The following is a 19,925-nucleotide window of genomic DNA, read 5'->3' on the forward strand; positions in this document are numbered from 1 at the left end:
ATTGAATGCCTAATGCTGAAAAAGAAAAGAATTCAGGTACCTCCTGAAGAATCCCAAATATTATCATTTCTCCTTACTATTTTTGGGCAAGTTTTAACCAATTAAATGGTTTTTGTTCATAGTAATCCAATGGCAAGTCTAAATTTTTTACCTTTAATTTCCCAAACATTTTTCTAATTCCTCAAAAATGTAATCTTTGCAAGTTTTTATTAAAAATACATTTGAAATGATCCCAGTGATATTCATAATTTTAAAAAATGAATAAATCAGATACCTCTTTTTTCCTCTTCTACTTTCCCCCATGGGTATCAAGATCTACTACCAGAAAGGGAAGAAGTACTGCTTTAAATTAATGAACTCTGCAATATTATCACTCAGTATTCAATCAATAAATGTCTCTGGAGTGCTGGAGTGCAAAAAGCATTTGGATGTATGGGAAAGAAGACATTTCTCCAGCTTTAAGAGCTTAACATTCTCCTCTCCCTGTTCCTCTCCCTGCATTGTTTAAGCTTCATTAATGTTGCCTAGCTCCATAGAATTGCTGGTCCACAATAAGAAAACCCCCCTCTAAAAGAATGTGCTAAGTAGAGAGGCATAGGAACCCAACAACAGAGATTTTTCAGCTTGGCGAAGCTACCAAATCCAAATCTACTCTCAAGTTTTTCTCAGGAGAGCCAACGTCCATATTCGGGCCTTCTCTGCAAACACTTTGGAAAAGTTGGCTGAAGCTGCATTAAACAGGCCCTGTCGGGCACTTTCTTTGCTCCCCACCTTCCTCCCCACTCCCAGCAGCCTACAGAGAAAGTCCTCCTGATGTGTGATTTCAGTAACAAGCCACCTGGTGACTATCAGGTGTGGGAATGTTACCGTTAACAAGCAGGCAGTCGGTATCCTGAGGAGTTGTAAATCCTGCGGGCTGGATCTGATCTCTTGTGCTTGCTTTTTGCTTACACAACAGATCCTTCCCCATGTAATAGCACGCTCTACAATGGCTAAGTAGGTCATTCTACATACCAGTTTCTGAATTTCCGGGCATTAAGAAACACTATTTTTTGTTTGTTTGTTTGTTTTTTACTCAAGAAGGGGTACGTATCTTCCTGTCATGGGAAACTAACTTTCAAAGGACATGTGTGACATAGTACCCAGTTAATGTGCTGGAATTACGATGTAGCCCACAACCATATCTAAAGCAGTTGCTAAGGCACCTGTTAAAAGAGGAAAGCATATTCCTGGACAGGGTCCAATACCCCACATTAGCTCTGTGTGCTGTCCTTAGGGGAAATTGGCTGCTTCTATGTGCAGAATTAGCGGTTGAGTTTTTACTCTGCAATTCCCATTCTGATTGCTAGTTTCCTGAGGGACAGCACCTCTGCTGAACTTCTACAGAGGACATCACTCTAAAAAGGATAAAACTATGGACATAGAACAACCCAGTGAAATCAAATGCCAGCTTCTAAAAAATGCTGGGTGAATCAGATGTAACCTGATTCAGAAAGAAGAGGCATAAAGTGAATGACTTTCTCTGAGAGAAATTACTGTAGCCTTGCTGGGTTATCTGAGTGTCTCTGGCTATTTAGTAGAATGACTTGATTTGATTACTTTGGGAAAAGAACATTTGATTAGAATGTCAAAATCTATGAAATACACCTCCCAGCTGGGAAAAAAAATGGCATTCTAGGAAGGCAGATGCAATTTTGGTCATAATAGTCAACTACTAAGAATTCAATCTAACCACAGAGTGGTCTCTATTTTCTCATTTGCGAAATGTATATGATGCTTTAAAATGCCTTCTATTCTATATAAATTGATATATTTTCCTACAATGTTTATTTTACTTTTCTGGCAATAGTCTGAATTCACTGAATTCACAGGAATACTGACTTCACTGTAAACGTCTTGAAATCCCTCCTTTGAATAACCAAATGCTTCTCAAAATATCTCCTGGTTTTAAAGTGTTACAAAGCTACTCCTCAGAAGCAGTATGGAAGCCTTTTGAATACATGTTTATTGAGCTGTAGATTTTCTTAGGTACCTCAGAGGACAGAAAAATACTGAGTCAGTAGATTCAGCTCAAAAAGTGAATAGAAGAATTCCCTACAATAACAAACTGCATGATCAAGTTTCGATGTCGTCATGGGGGTTGAGGAGGGAGGAAACCCTCCAAAAGAACTCTGCCCAAAAATATATTAAAATGCAGGTCCATAAACAGGTCCAAATTTAATATTTTTTATATATAAATATTTATAAATACACATTTAATATATAAATACATATATTTTTAAACCACAGATAATATCCACCGACTTCTTTTTCCAGAAGAGAGAAATAAAAAGAGACATAAGAAGTCAAGAAGTTAGTATATGAAAAAAATTGCATGTATTCCAATTCAAATCAACACCAAAAGGCATTAGGGAAGAAAATAATACATACATTTTGGTCATAATAAAAATCCCTGCTTCTTAATTCAAAAGGGGTATTTCCTTTAAATGAAGATGGTGTGATATAGGACCATGCTTTCAGTAGCCCTTCATAAAATATTAATTGCTGAGAATTAAGATGTGGTAGACATATTGGAAATAACCAGTCTGGTATCCAGCTACGAAAGACAGGATTCAGCCCTAAAATAAAAACAAATCTAAAGCATTTCGCTTGAAAGCAGACTGTTGGATACCTTGAGGATTCCCAAGAAAAATAACTTATAAAATGTCTACTTCCTTATATTATGTTAGATACTCTTTTGTCCACTAAAGGTTTATTCATTTCCTTCTTGGTTCCTATTAAAATACATATTTTCTTGCAATCAGAATAAACTCTAGTATTGAAAAGAGGAGCTGTCAAACTACAGGCAGTATAACTTACTGTTTAGTATGTTGGTAAATTATTGAATCCAGTCCCCACTCTGAAACTTGGGAAACTCTGCCCTTAAATCACTGCTTTGGCGACATTATTCAAGAGTGAGGGATCTGTAAACCTATGTCCCAGTAACTAAATATGGAAACACTGATGTTCTGTCTGGAAGCAGACCAACAGACCTAAATAGAAGCAGCTTAAAGGCTCAAAAGCCTGCATAATTAGGTCTCTGCTTCATCTACGTGCACACGACAAACTCCTGGAATGGCTGAAAGGCAGCCTCTTTCTACCACCATCAGTGGAATGAGAGCCAACCCAGAGCTGGGAAATCAAGATTGGAACCTCGGAGCCGCTATCAGCTATGTGGCCACAAGCAACTCACCTCAACACTCTTAGTTCACTTCCCTACAGGACTGAATTGAAGCTCAAATGAGATAATGTTGTGTAAATTGCCAGGCAGTGAGATACGTCAGTTTTGAGATAGCTGCGTTTGGAGGTTTGAAAGTTGCAAACCATAACACGCAAGCAGAGCAACTGTCAGCAGGGCCAGTAGTTGCAGTGAATTTACAATCCTGATGATCAACTGAGGTAATGAGAGTTGTAACTACTCAGATTCCAGTGTGGTATGCAGATTCTTCCAAGGAAACTGAGAGAAAAATGTTTGCTCTTCAAAGTCCTTTAGAATGAGAGTAAGGTACTATTCTGGTAATCAGGGCCCCTGGCATCAGGTGATCTTAATTCACGCAGCAGTGATGTCAAAATTGCTGTGCTATTCTGAAAGCACTTGACAAGCTGCTGCCTCATGGCACAATCTTCAGGTTAGAAACTACAGCTGGAAGTTAACTCTAATTGTGATTTGCCACTAATTAGAGGTGGTCATTTTCATAATTCTATTTCATGAGGTTCTTTGCCAAAATTGTCAAGGGTATAATTTATTTTTCTGGAGAACAGTGAATATTCTAATCAGTGATGATAAAAACTGTGCTGAGTAGCATGTCTGATTCATGTTTCATTCATTCTCTGATATCTTCATTCAATTATATAGCAAGCACTATTCTGGTTATTGGCAATAAAGGGATTACAGAAAATACCTACTCTGTGGAGTTCATTGTTTAGTTGAAAAAACAAAAAAGCAAACAGGAAACCATAGTACCACAACCAGTGCTATGAGAGAAGTAAGCACGGGTATTATGGAATACTTCAGCGTTTTATGGAGACCACATTCTTTTGTTCCAAGTGTAAACAATGTTTTGGTGATGTATTTTTCATGGGATAAAAAAATTATGGATTTTTGGAATGAGTGTGCTCCCATATTTGGTTTCACTCATACACCAGTGTGGGAGGGAGGGGGAAGAAAAAAAGTAGTGAAGTTCAAACTCCCTTTATCACCTACCTATCTAGACCATTTCTCCAAATATGCCAATATTGACTCCCAAAATACATACAGTCTGCAACACATGTACACCAAATAGGTACTCTAGGCCTGTTTGATAACCAATTCCAGTATGTTTTCTATCCACAAAAGGTCATTGCTATAAAGATGTTTCATTGATCACAGAAAAAAAAAATTCTGTGCTGCTGGAGTCTCCATGATAAGAATGCTTTCTGGAGAGAGACGATTACTGAGTTTGGAGCCCATTCTAATGCAAGAGTGAGCCTAAACCACTGTTTCTTACTCCTGAGACTTTAAAATGTAAGATTGGTACTATGCTTATCCATAAAATTGCCAGCTGGCTTCAACTGCTTTCTCCTTAAGAGCAGTGCCATCTGTGGTATAGGACTCTGGCTTCATGGGGTAAAAGGAACTCTACAAGTACCTCTATGGTCTGTTTTTCCAATTTAAAATTTATATTGATTATTTTTGAAGAAAAATGTTTAAGTTTAAATGGGAATCTTTTCTTAAACCACTGTAGGAGTACAAGAATATTTGCTGGTATTGATAATTACAAATTGCCCAAAAGTTACAAAAATCAATATGGAATGCTGATGTGACTGCACATCCCCAATAATGCAGACCCATTTCAGCTGTTTTGTTTTAGAATATTTCTCAAATTTATTCTTCACATTTAATTTAAAAACAAACCAACAAAAAAATGGGGTTGTTAAAACTGAATGTTTTTGTCCTCTATATGCTGAAGCCCTAAAACCTAGTGTGGCTGTATTTGAAGATCAGAGCCTCTAAGGAAGCAATTAAGGTTAAAGAAAGTCAAAAGAGTGAGGCACTGACCCAATAGGATTAATGTCTTTATAAGAAGAGACACCAGAGAGTTCTTTCCCCATGTGTGTGAACAGAGGAAAGGCAGTGTGAGCTTACAGTGAGAAAGCAACCATCTGCAACCCAAGGAGAGAGTTCTTACTAAACATCCACCTGCCAACACCTTGATCTTGAACTTATACTCTCCAGACTGTGAGAAAATAAATTTCTGTTTAACCACCCAGTCTGTGTTATTTCATTATGGCAGTCTGAGCAGACTAATTCAGGGGTTAAATGAATATTGTTGAAGGGTCCCAGGTTAGCCTGCATTTGACTAAAGGGTACAGAGATGTTCAGAAAAAAAAGGAGCATAAGCCATAAATGAGATGGGTCTCTGAGGCAACTATGAAGCCATTTCTTTGAGACCACAACTAAAGGACAAACGTCAGTGTGGCATCACTTCTGATTAATGTCCAATAGTCTGTACTCTGTGATAAGAGTAGATCTACTAAAAATATTTTCTCTAAAACCATCTGGCTTAGAAATTTTGATTACACCAGCAACAAATTCAACAGAACCATGGAATGAAAAGATGCAATAATTCTCTGGCCATGACCACTCTTAATCTGGACCTACGAGAGGGGTTTATACACATTAATATAACAGATATGGTCTTTTAAAAAGAAGCCCACTTTATTACATTATTTTAGCAGGTATTGACATTATTCAATCTTAGTTTTGTTTTGTTTTTTCAAGTTTCAGTTATCAATATTTTTGAGTTTTCGGAATTGGCCATATTGTAATCTAGTTCTCATTCCTAACAAAGAATTATTCTTAATACCAGCTCATTCTATGCCTGTTTTCCTCTTGTCAAGCATGTCTCAGATTTTCCTAATTCTATACAGAAACACTAGTTTTTTCTTCCTTCCTTCCTTTTTTTTTTATCAACTAACATTTTTAGAACTCATAATTTCCACATTTGGCAGTAAACTTGTCAACATTTTTTTCATAACTTTTAATGTGAAAGTGCAACCCTCTTAAAAAATAACAAAATACAACAATGAAAAAATAGGAGTTTGGTTTAATGTGAGAAATTTTCTTTTTATATACGCATATACTTAGTGGTGCAGTACCCAATATAGTTTTTAACAGTACTGAGAAGAATACTTTAAAAGTACAGCAAAGAGTATATCAGCATATAGTATTATCAGTAAGGCAAGATTTTACCATATTCAGTAACACTTCTTGACAATACTAATATGTAAGCTACATGCTTTTACTAAAACAAGATCCTTTGCAATGCAAGTGACATACCTACTGTGCCCACACCATATACATTGGCTCATGCTGAGATTGGGAGTCCTGTTCAAGACTCTGAACACTGCCTACAGCTTGTTTTTTGGCTCCACTGTCAATTATATTGTGAACCATGGTGTGAAAAACACCAAAATCAATCTATGAATCACATGCAAATTCATGCCATATATTTTCCTTCTTCCCTACTAAAAATGAACACAATCCAATATTGCATTTTACTCAGTCTCCTACACAAGGCTTCTAATCTAAGCTAAATATCAAAAGTACAGCCAGCATGGAATTCAAAGATCTTGGATTCCAATCCCACCTCTGCCATTAACTAGCTAAGTGAACTTGAGCGGGTCATATAGTTCTCTCAGTCTCAGTTTCCTCACTTGTAAAGAAAATAAGTTGGACAAGACGATATACAAGATCCTTCCTTGCTCTAGAATCTTTCTCTGTTTGAAATAAAATTTTAACTCCAGTGTCATCTCCTAGAATCCCTCCCTGCCTCCTCCCCTGGGAAAAATTAGATGCATTTCCACTATGCCCCCTTTGTGCCCCGAGGGGAGCCCTCTCATAGCACTTTTCTGACTCTATTATGATTTATTCATCTAATTCTCTCACTAGACTGCAGGCTTCTGGAGAGCAGGCACTTGGCCTTTTATCTCCATTACACCATAGTTAACGTAGTATGGGCATGACAGATGTATGATGAATACACATTGAGCCAGCCAAGACTTTCTGCGCCATACTTTATCAAAGTGTCTCATCAGAAGAGGTACAGATAATAACAAATAAAACCCCTTATTCATCCTATTTAAACAGTCAACCTGGAGAAAAATACGTTCTTGCTATTTTGAAAATGAAGGAAATATTTTGAAATAATTAAAAACCCCAGCCATAGTTAATGTTGCTATAAGTGCAAATGTAGCATTTATTGTAGGTTTCAAGGAAACAAATTCTCCTGACAGCCTCATGGACAAATATACCCACCAATTTAAAAATACTTAATTCCTTTATTCTCATAAAACATAATGTCTTTAGGTTTCAGCATCTACTACGAAAAAGAAAATGTTACAGTGAAATTACCAAGATATCTGCAGGTTTGAGGATCTCAGAGAATACAGAGATCTTACCAAACTTTATACATGGCACATTGGTGTTTCTTAAGACCACCCCCAGGTTAGACGATTCACTAGGAAGACTCACAGGATTTAGCATGTAGTCATGGCTTTGACTTAACTATAGCATAAAATAAAGATACGAAGCAAACTTAGAAAGGGAAAGAGTGCATGGGCGAAGTCCAGGGAAAGTTAAGTACAAGTCTCCTAAGATCCTCTCCCTAATTCCTACAGCAACAAGTAGTGACATATAAAATGTCACCACCAGGAATGCTCACTAGGAACTCAAAGCTTGGCACATGCCTAAATTCTAGACTCCTGGAAGGAAAGTAAATGTTTAGCATGAACCACATAAATAGTGTAGGCACAGTAAGCCACGCTTATCAGTTAGAGTGCTGGGAACCCTCTTGATATTCAAGTTCCCAGAGGCCAGCCAAAGGCCCACTTGATAAGGAGGTCTTTCAAAACACAGTAATCATACTTGCTATGTTAACTCCTTTACACAAATGATAAGCATCATTGTATAACAACTAGGCAGAATGAGCAGAAACACAACAATTACTTTTAAAGTATGATTAGAGTACTTTAAAATTTAGATGTCACTTGTGCTGGGTAAGCTGCTTGCCTTCTCAGAGCCATATCTGAGAGCTTGGCCTTAAGTTAATAAATACCATTTTGTCATTTCGGAAAAGACTGGTTAAGGAAGTAAAAACTGGTTAAGGAAGTAAATACAGAAATAAAGTCAGCAAGAGAGTCAACCCTTCTCTTGCTTTCCCATGTCTTTTCTAAATGTGTTTAAACTTATTTGAAACTATGAAATTGTGTTCTTATTATTGAAAAAAAATATACCAACCACATCTTTTGGTCAACTTAGTTCAGTTTCTGACTCTTGTACAGGGGGTCTTACTCCCTGGCGGTCCAGTAAAGCTTGTGGAATAGGCCTCATTTCAAAAGAGTTGCTTTAAATGCACAAAATAAAATACATACTATTGCAAAGGAAACACATTATATTAACTTCCAGTATTAATTCACAAGACAGTTATCTATGTGCTTTTTTATTAACACAAGAAGATCATTTAGCAGCAGGTCTAATAACTACCATAATAACTAAGTAGTGATGAGCGTAAACCATGTTTCAGCATGTCTTCAATAAACACAATATGATATGAAACTATTGATTTCTTTGGGTATTAATAATACTGTAGCTTGTTACCAACCTTCATAATTAAAGGCAACGCTAAATTTCAGTTAGAAATAAAGAAAATAAAGATGTAATAACTTTTCTCATCCAAATTTACAGCTCTCAGGTAAAAATTTCAGGCTTCTAGTATCATGAGGTCAGGAATTCATTAAATCATTTCTCTCAGTTCACAAACTACTGGACCAAGAGTAAGCAGACTTGCTTTGTTTGACCACAGTATTTAAAAAAACAAGCACATCAGTCACATAAAAATGTATACTTCTGGATTCTCTGGAGGAAAAATATGCAGACCAAGCAATACTGACATTCTAGCAAGATAACGTGTAACCAGAATGAGTAGCAGCCGCCCCATTCGTATATGTTGTGAACTCTCCAGTCTTCACAGCCACATAAGCCATGTCTCACTCAGGGGTACTATCTACCTTGCTCCTATAGTCCCCTCTTGTGTGTGTGTGTGTGTGTGTGTGTGTGTGTGTGTAGCCACTCCTTACACATGTCATTTTCTATTTCATGATAACCCTCTGGCTGGGTGGCCAGTAGTAGAGATTTGTTTTCTAATAAAGGGGAAATGATTCTATTTGCATACCCATTTTTCATCTCCATCTAACTTCCAGTCCTCCGTTTTCAGTAACTGATCCACTAAAGGCAATGGAAAGCCACTTGTTTTTGTAAATAATGTCTTACTGAATCACAACTATGCTCATTTATTTACATACTATCTTTGGCTACTGCTGGGGACTGAATTATGCCTCCCTCCCCCAGGAAAAATTCATATGTTGAACCCCTACTCCCCAATGTGATGATATGTAAGAAAGGTAAATTGGTTTAAATGAGGTAATGAGGGCGGGGTCTTCATGATGAGATTAGTGCCTTTATAAGAGAGACACCAAAGAGATTGCTTTCTCTCCCTCACTCCCTCTCTTTCTCTTCCTGCCATGAGAACACAGTGAGAAGGCACACATCTGCAAGCCAGGAAAAGAGCCCTTATTGAGGAACTCAATTAGCCAACACCTTGATCTTAGGCTTCCAGCCTCCAGAACTGTGAGAAATAACTTGCTGTTGTTTAAGCCACCCAGCCTATGGTATGTTGTTATAGCAGCCTGAGCTAAGACAGCTGTTTCCACATTAGAATGACAATGTTGAACAATTGAGACAGAGACTATATGGTTCTCAAATCCTAAAACATCTACTTTCTGGTCTTTGACATAAAAAGTTTGTCAACCCCTGCTCTAGTTGTTGGATGAAATCACCAGTTCCAATTCTAGCATTATAAATAGAGGGGCTGAAGGATAGTTAGTGTGAACTTATTTTCATAACTAAAATCTTGTTTTTCCTTAATGGGGATGAAAGCAAGCAGCTGAAACGCTATGACATTCTTCCCTATTGCAGCCACCAAGAACTGCACGCTACACAAATCTCTCCACTGAGCCACCCTATCTACTCCTATGGCCAGAGCTGTAATCTACAACAGCTGAAAATCTAGCTTCCAAATCTGCTCCCTTGACTTATTAGGAGCATGCCTTTAACTAATGGTTATGACAACTATATCGGTAGCATACAAAGAACATACAACAGATGTTCATTGCAAGCTTGCTTACAATAATAGCAATAAAAACAAAAACTTTCTTATTAATAGCTCATTTGGGAATGAAGTTAAAGTGATTGAGTGAATGAGAAACTCTGTAAATTATTGTGTGTGTCTGTGAGATAAAAAATAAAAATGTCAGCTACTCTGACAAGCCAAAGCAACAGGGTGTAGTCTAAAGAATATGAGTTTTAGAATTAGATAGAGAGGATTCAAATCTAGGCCCTTACCTATAATGTGTTTGGTAACTAGCTTTCTTATTCTCAGAAGTTCAACCTCCTCCTCAATGAAATAGAGATTATATTGCCTCATCTATGGCCTGTAGACATTTAATAAGTTTAGTTATTATATGTAAAAATGTCGAAGTGCATGGCTATAAAACAGGCTCTCAAAATGGTAGTTATTCTCATGAATCATTGTATGATATTTTCTCAGTTTCTCTTTTTTATGAGTATATTTTTTTCCTGACTGACAATACACGTGTCCCCACATTTTTTAAGTTATTGAGATTGTCCATCAATTACAAAAAGGTAGAATTATTAAAACAAACAAACAAACAAAAACTGGTACTGGTACCTGCAGAGACAGGTGCACTATTTCTAGGTCCTCTTAAAAAAAACTACACAAATTTCTTGCCTCTAGAGGCAGCCATGCTGGTATGTGCATTCAGCTCTTATAACCAGTGTGTGTGTGTGTGTGCGTGTGTGTGTGTGTGTGTGTGTGAGAGAGAGAGAGAGAGAGAAGAGAAGAGAGAGAGAGAGAGAGATGGTACATGTCAGGTGTATGAAAAGAGGCAACGGAGTTTTGTGATGAACTCATTTTGAAGAACTACAATTTATTTTCTTCTGGTGAGTTCTTAATGATCTCTCTTTGAGACCTTGCGTTGCAAATATGTCAACTGGTGATCTGACATTAGTCCCTCTGGGCCTGAGTTTCCTTGTGTGTTTTGAAGGGAAAATAACTGTTTCCGCTCCCCCTCCCCCAGGAATATTATACACATCAGATGAGATTCTGTGTAAATAACATGTTTTAAGAAGGACAGTGACAAATAAGATCTGTCCTGAGTACTGTCCGACAATGGATAGGGGTTTCAGTAATCTTGCAGTATGTGGAAAGATTACAAAAATGGCAAAATTTAGATTGGAGAAGACTTAAGATATAAGAGTTTCAAATATCTCACAGGCTACCTTGTAGAAGAGGAATTTTCTCATTGGAGAAGGTTGAGCATAAACCAAAGGAGATATATTTCTGCTTAATAATAAAAGGGACTCAGAGCTTCCTGACAAATAAGCAAGAAAATTCCCTATTTAGTTCATATTTGGCACCTCTCTTTCACAAACAGCACTACCAATTACATATACGAACACATTTCACAAATCTGTGTTTCACATGATGTTCACACTTCACTGTAAGCTCTTTGGCATAAAGACTCTGTATTTAGTCTTTGTACCCTAGACAGCGCTTTACATTTTGTTTTGCAGGTTGTTCAATAACTATTAAGAAAAATGTAAACTAAAAATGCTATTCAAATGTAGAGCAAATATTGTGACATAGCTACTACGAACATGACTCCTGTAGTCTCTTCTTCTTTTAGAACCCCAAGCAGGGAATGACAATGATTTGCTTATGTTTATTTCTTTGTTGCTACAGTAGAGATGTTAATTTGTCTCTTGGCTTGATTTTTTTCCCCTCCATGTTAAGTACAGGGAAAGTTCTACTTAATGGGGTAGTGGAAGAGAAAGCTCGTTATTTCAAAATATTTCACCATAATAGACAGGCAATCATTTTACATGAAATTCCTTCAGTGTAGTTATCCAATGTGTATTTCATTCTTGGCAACAAAGGTCCCTAGCCAATGTCCAATGACTTATAAATCAGAGCTAGGATATTTCTTTATGCAAATTAATTTGTGTCACATCATTAATAAAAAGGAAAATGGCAATGAAGATTATATTTGCAGCAGCAGTGCAAATAAAGGATTCCTATACCTATTTGTAGGTATATCATTATGGCTAATTAGTTTTTGAGATACTGTGCTTGAAAGAATTAATGGAGAGCAAGCCTTATGAATGATTATTAAATGAGGAGGTTTTAAAGTGAGTCAGGAATATAAAATAGGCAACCAGTTGGATTAACCTTACCAGCTTAAAAAAAAATCCATATAATAGAGAGGCACTAATGTTAATCGTATGGCAGTATTATAAACCCCCAAAACACACTAATTATATTATAGTACAGTTTGTTTCTCCTAAAGTCTTTTTCACTTTGCATCCTAAATTATAATGATTCAAATCTTTATCCATGTACTCAGGGGCTTTTCCCTCTTAAAAAGTAAACAAAACATAAAAAAAAGAGAAAGAAAATTATGTTACTTTACATTGCTGGGAATGCATTGCTACAAAATAAAATAACTTTTCCACTCTTCCACTAATAGAGCATGACACATTAACCCTCTGGATTAATAAGGGGAAGTAGATCCAGACAACATACCCGTTTCCTTAGATTGCAAGTAAGAGTGAGATTCCTTGAGAACGAGTTTGCAAAAGCAGTATAAAAATCCAGGACTTTAAGCAAAGCTTCTCGCTTGATGATGTGAAGGTCACAATACGTCAGTGCCCGGACATTGGCACAGGCGTGAGCAAGGGTGGTTTCCTTCCAGAAGATGTCTCCAAATACATCGCCTTTCCCTGGAAAATAGCATAAGATATGTATTCATGTTATCTGTACTAGTTCCTGTCCTAATCACTATTTTTATTGAGTTTTCTATATGGTATTGATCTTTTAGCATAATTTAGAGCCTGAGTGTATAACCTCATCTATATACATATAACAATGTACAACATTTTTATATAATATGTCAAGTAACATCACCCTGAATTCAGTTCTTGATGGAAATCTGGAGTGGTGTAAATAAATGAAATCAGACAGAGAAGCCAAAAACCTCATTTTAACAAATAGTTTCATTATCTTCTGCTACCTTAACTTTTCCCATTCTGACTAGAAGAAGTAAAGGTTACTTCTTAGTTTCATCTTTTCTTGTGCTTCTCCTGGTAGAGATGACAGTAAAATGCAATATACGAGGATATACTGTTATAGCCTTTATAAATCTGGAACCCATGCGACATATATTAAACATACATTATTCAGCGACTAAGCCTTGCGCTCCAGGCAGACTAAAACTCACCATGACTTATTCCCCAAGGATGCCCTTCCCTCTCCACCAGCCAAACCTTATCCTCAGGACCCAGCCTAAGAGCTCCCCATCCACATATAGAACCTAAGGAGCTGAGTTGGGTAAAACGTGGGGATTCAGATTTCTTATGCCATAAACAGTTCCATAAAAGAGTGCTATACTGCAGTCAAATGCAGATGTCTTTTTAAAATTCTAAAAATTACATAGAAATCTACTATTCACTTCAGAGTACATTCCACCTGGTGATCTCAACTCAACAGTTCACCATCCCAAATCAAGTGTACTTTGTTGCCCAAAAAAAGGGGAGATGAGGAAGAGTCGGAGATTAAATGCCCAGAGCCTTCCTGTTGAGGAAGTTCCATAAGAACTTTGGCCTCTGAAGTGTCCTCAACTGCATTCTTTGTTCCTCTGTGAGAAATGAAAAGTTTTAAAGTGGAAAAGATGTGGAATATGTTCAGGTGGGAAAATCTTTCTATAGACATTCTGCCAAAGACTTATTCTTTCTGTACTCTAACCAGAGAGATGAGCACATACATATGTGCTCTCATCATGAAGATTAAAGTCGGAACTGACAGAGAAAAAAGGAAGAAAGACGTGTTATGATACTTCGGGCTGGCCAGACCACCGGAAAGAAAAAATAACATGTAACCAGAGGGAGCGGGAGCAGGGGGAGAGAGAGAGAGGGGGAGAGAGAGAGAGAGAGAGAGAGAAAGAGAGAGAGAAGGAGGGAGGTGGAGTAGGACAGATTACAAGATTACAGATTCTTCGCCCACACAAGCGATTTGTAAATCCTTAGAGAACCACAAGGCACTCTGGGAGAGAAAAAGAAAACATGCATATTATTGAGGAGGTAATTAAAACCACCATGTAATCATATAATTGGCATAAAATAACCATAATGGACATTTAATTAATGTCGAGCAACCTCATTTGTTTCTGGACCCTCAAAAATTCCTTTTAGTTAGTGACACTGATAACTCAACTGTCCGATAGCCATATATTTGTCCAAGGAAGAATAATTAGGGACCTGGGGCCCAGATAAAATGTCTAAGGTTATAGAGCATCATGATAACCTATGGGAGGCTTTAGCTATAGAAATTTAAAAGATTACACAAATAAATTTCAGAAATCTGTAAATGGCATTGTCTTCAAATTAGCAGTTCCAGCTATAGGTATTTATTCTAACTACATTATCAGAAGTGCCGAATTTACTTATTAAAATGTTCACTTAAGTAATATTTATAATATCCAAAAAAGGTAGAAACAAGATGAATATGAATGAATGAATGAATGAATGAATAAATAGATAAATAAATAATGGAATATTATGCAGTCACTAAGTATAAGCTGAAAAAAGTGATGGAGAAATGTTCACATTGTGTAAAATAATAAAAGCAGAATATTAAATCATACACACAGTACGAACTCATTTTATTTACCTTATCCAACTCCCCACCCCACCAGAAATATACAGATATACACACAAAGCAAATGCATTAAAATGGTAGGTTCTCTTGCATTATGGGATAATGGATGGATTTTATTTCATCTTATTAATTACATGTATTATTTTTTTGAACAGAAGAGATTGACAAATGTTATGTTATCATAATCCCTGGAGCTATGAAAATAACAAGATTTATAAGGGGCTGCTTTGATCTACTTCTTGTTTCTTTTCCTCTATTGTCATTGTTACTCTGTCTATTCTGAGTTTTTCCTTGAAGAGATAGAAAAAGAATTATATTTCTTTCTGTTTAATTTCTGTGACCTTTCCTCAAATTATCACTCATAATACAACCTCTGACCCATTTAACATGCTCATTCATTTTCAACTATTTGATTTTCATGTACAGTAACTACAATAATAATCACTACCTTTGACTTAGTAATTTCACTTCTGAGAACTGATCAAAAGATTTAGAACCAACATGTGTCATAGTCACAGTAGTGTTATTAATCACAATCTCAGATTAGTATAAATAAATAAAGAGATAAAGAAAGTCTAACAAAAATGGAAATTTATCTATCATCAATTCGTATAGAATTAAAACTAGTTTTTGAAATAACAGACAAAAAATTGCTTACTATATAATGTTAAATTAAAGAATAAAGATACAAAAAATATGGTTGGTTACAGATATAATAAAGTATATAAAAATGAATGTGAAACTCCAAGACCAAAAGAATTGTTAATTAAAAGTCTACTTTTTCTTATTTTCTTAAAAAAAAAAAACTTTAAAAAATAGCAAACTTTCACAGATGTCTTTCCTTACACTTTTTAGTAAAACTGAATTAATATGTAAATAGATCTAAAGAATAATAAAGAAATATTCATTAGTGGATAAGTGCATCATCAATAGGTAAAATATTCTCAATATATAAATGAATGTCTCTTTGCCAAAGTAGACCATCTTTAATTGTGGCAGCATTCAAATCTCTGTTATATATTTCATTTTACCTAACTGATGATTAAAATCTTTATCGTATTTCTATCAAAATATTTTTTAAATTATTTATTTTTTTTGTATCACAGAGAAATAAAAAGCCTCTAAAGCAGAAAGAACAGAATTAAACTAGAATATTAACTCATGAGAGCTGAGAATTTTCTGTTTTGACCACTCCCATTAACCTCATTTCAAGAGCTCAACAAATATTTACTGAAAAAAAAATAGATGAGAGAAAGGGAGAAAAAGACAGAACAAACTGAGAAATGCTAGATTAGAGTTAGAATTGAGGCTCATCCACTAACAGTGTGGCTTAGATCAGGTTATTGAGCTACCAGAATCATTATCTGTTCTTTTGACTCTAAAGGGAAAGAGATAAACAAAAACTAATGTTTAAGGTTTCTCTACACCTATAACTCTAGAGTAAATCAACTAAAAAATCAGTGTCTCGTTGCCTAAGTAAGTAAATAAATAAATGAATGAATGAATGAATGAATGAATAAATAAAATAAAATCAGAGCCTCTCGACTCCAAAACCCATTACAAGGTTGTTAAGTACCAGAGAAGTTAACTGACTCAGCCACAGTTAAACTTATCCCTAGCTCTTCTTCCTAAAAAAGTTTAGAGAAGCATCGTAAAATTAACAAATGTGCATAATTCTATTTTCAATATCAGAACTCTTATTGCATAATGAGCAATATTAATTGTTTTACAACACAGAATTCCCATTAGGATACATAATATGTTGTTTGGACATTAATCAAATCAACCATTTCAAAAGGTTTTATCCAGTTTTCTATATCACCTAATTCACTGTTTCATTCAATTCACAACAAACTTTCTGGGAAAATGGTCCTCTTGTAAATCAGTTAATGTACTAGTCAAAGTAGAGCTAGCTAATGTCCTTCTTCAAGGAATATTATGCACATTTACACTGAGTGATCTGCAGAAATCACAGGCTGTAGATATATAGGATTATGCATGGAATATCCAATAAAGAAGTACCCTTTTCCTTAACACAAAGATTTTGCACACTTCCAGGGTGAGGAATTCCTGTTTATCTTCATGACTATAGAATATTTGATGCTAGTTTTTAGGTCAGCTCCCACTGGGTGCAAGTAGTCTTAGCTATAAACATTTTAGAGCCTGAGAAAACTAACCTTCCCCCAAAGCCCTAAAATTAGTAGAAAAGCTCACGCTCAACATGAAAGTTGTTGTTTGGTCTATTTATATTTTCTCAGTTCTTTGCATCAAGTCTTATGAAGTATTTCACTTCTAAACCACAGAAAATGGGCTTGTAAAATAGAAGTAAATGTTAAGATTCACAGAGTAGGAAACTGGAAAATTGAAAGATAAAACAAAGACAACATTACAACATAATTAAAGGAGTAATACAGACCATGGTATGCTTGGGGATTATGGTCTCCTGAGGTGCTGGTTTTACAGCCAGAGTGTTTTTTAAAATGTGAAACACATTATTTGGTGACTTAATGACATGGATAAAATAAATGCATAAAAATTATTTCAGTTATTTATCCGTGAGTACGGCTATTTAATACAGCCCATTAATCCCTAAAAACATAGCATTTGAAGTTCACTTAGGTAGTTTCCTATAAGTGTATGTGGAGGTATGTATACTGATGGTCCTATTTGATGATTCTTCTATAAAATGGACTTAATCCATTTTATTTATTAGGTAGCCCTATACTCTAATTGCTTATTGCAATAGGCTCATGAACTTGCTTTGGAATACATATGCACAAAATATTCACTATGAGTTTTTAAATTATACAATTTTAAGTGCTTTGACTATTTACAAACAGGAAGTGTCATAAAGGAATATTTTCAAAGAAAAGAACCAAGAGAACAAGACAATGAGTATTTAAATTAAGAAACTATATAGGTGTATTAGAATAAAACCTTTTAAAACATTTAGAACTGATGGCTGCCAATCTTCAGTGATCAATGTCCAAAGTCAATCAGTTGAAAATTACTTTGGATACAAACATGATGATATTTTTAAAGAAGTAAGTAATTCTTATCTACTAAAAAAATAACTGATTTAGCTTATAGATTTTTATTTACATACACAAAGAATAAGCCAACAGTTCTTATCAAGTAGATGTAAAAAAAACCCAAAAAACAGAATATCTTTATGTCAGTAAGGGATGATGGTAGCCACCTTTAAGAAGGTAGAAGATGAAGCAATAAAGAGGTTCATAATTCTGAGTTTGGAACTATTAATATTAAGAACAAATTGGTTTCATATAGAAACCCAAACATGTACCCAAATCAATAGTTGTAGCATATTATTTTTTAAAATCCAAGAAAAAGACTAAATTGAAAGCAGTTACATCTTGAAACTATTCTGGTATTTTTTCCTAAGAAAATATTTAAAGTTGAAGCCTATAATGATGTTCATATTATAACTAAGTCTTATAACTTTCGTATTTGTCAAATGGAAGAAATAATGGCTACCCTATTCACCTCCATTCCATTAATGCATCCAGCATCCTAACACTAACCTTAAGCTGGAACATGTATTTTGTGCTATGGGGAGATAGAGACAAGCAAGAAATAAAAATCCTGCTCTTAAGAGTCTTTAATTTTGTAATTAAGAGAGGCATGCAAAAAATAATTACAAAATAGGAAAAAAATAGTACGATAGGACCAGGATTAGCAAAGAACACCCACGCCCTCTCCCTTTCTCTCCCTCCATCCCTCTCTCCACCCCCCATCCCCACTGTTTTGGATTTGAGGGGATTTCAGAAAGACCTCACAAAGAAGGTAGTTTTTGAATTAAATCATAGCTGAGCCTCAAGGAGAAGGATAGTTATGGTGGCTGAGAAAACAGTATGAGCACAATCTGCTCAGGGAACAACGAGCAATGTTAGCCCACTATACAGGAAACCTATGGGGTACAGAGAGCCAAGTCTAGAGGAAAAAAACGGGATCCAAGAGGGAGAACTCTGAATGCCATGCAACAGAGTCTGCTTAATTCCATTTTAAAGAGAGAACCACCAAAAGTTTTTTGAGTAAAGGGAGTCATGACTTATCCAGTGCTTTAAGAACAGAACTAATTACAGTGTGAAGAGTACAAGAAAAGGCATTGTTGGAACACGATTTATATCACCACGAAACAATATATGGTATGTCGCAGATTACAAATATATAATTTTACCTTGTCCCCACAACCACCTCATCATCAGTTAAGGCAGTGACAACGAGAGTAAAGAGAAAAGAAAAATACAACAGATATGATGGTAGTAAACAAAAACTCTATTATTTGCTTGTTTATTTGAGAGGAGTAGAAGGAGTGACATACTTAAGACACTCTAAGAAATGTGAATCAAGAATTTCATATCCAGCAAAATTGATATTCAAGTATAAAGGACACAAACTATATCAACATAAAAGAGCTCAGTGAGTATCGCTTCCATGGATCTTTACTAAAAATTTTACTAGTGAAAATGCTTCAGAAAACCAAAATACCAAGAGAGACATTGACATAAAGACTAGTTAACTACACAGTTACTTTTAAAACTTAGACTAAATGCAAATTAAAAGGAACAAAGTGTAGTGTGCAATGGCTACCTGCTCTGACAATGTAGATATTGTACAACTATTAAAAATAATGGTGGGTGGAAAGAAAATAGTATAAGCATATGCAAAAAAATTTTTAAGTATATTTAGTAATCATATTGGTAGTGTGGTGGTATTAGTATTGTTATTCTGAGGCTGTTATATATATATAATGTGGATTATGCAATATTTTGATTCTGTCATCCCCAGCATTCTCAATATGAAAGAAAATATATGAAGATGTAATACAGAAGTAGATAAATAAAGCCCTGTTGTATTGAATTTTAGTTAAATATATCTATACGAACTCATGAGAAATTTTATTTGCATACACACACAGACACAAACATATACGCATATATATATTTTTCCTCAAATTGTGTCTATTAAAAAGGCCAAAAAGCAATCACTAACCCAGTAGCAATGAGCATCTGTAGAACCAAGATCTAGGACCAA

At 35.5% G+C, this 19,925-nt stretch overlaps 1 protein-coding gene across 2 annotated transcripts in view; it reads right to left on the reverse strand.

The window, feature by feature from the left end:
- KCNH5 (potassium voltage-gated channel subfamily H member 5) overlaps positions 1–19,925 on the reverse strand; it is a 342,803-nt gene that overhangs the window by 40,778 nt on the left and 282,100 nt on the right. For both annotated transcript variants that reach the window (XM_039864507.1, XM_039864496.1), the window contains one exon: positions 12,741–12,937. In XM_039864507.1, coding sequence (XP_039720441.1) covers positions 12,741–12,937 — 197 coding nt within the window. The remainder of the gene's footprint in view (positions 1–12,740; positions 12,938–19,925) is intronic.

Source organism: Pteropus medius, unplaced genomic scaffold, assembly GCF_902729225.1.
Source record: "Pteropus medius unplaced genomic scaffold, Ma_sr-lr_union100, whole genome shotgun sequence".
Classification (NCBI taxonomy): Eukaryota; Metazoa; Chordata; class Mammalia; order Chiroptera; family Pteropodidae; genus Pteropus; species Pteropus medius.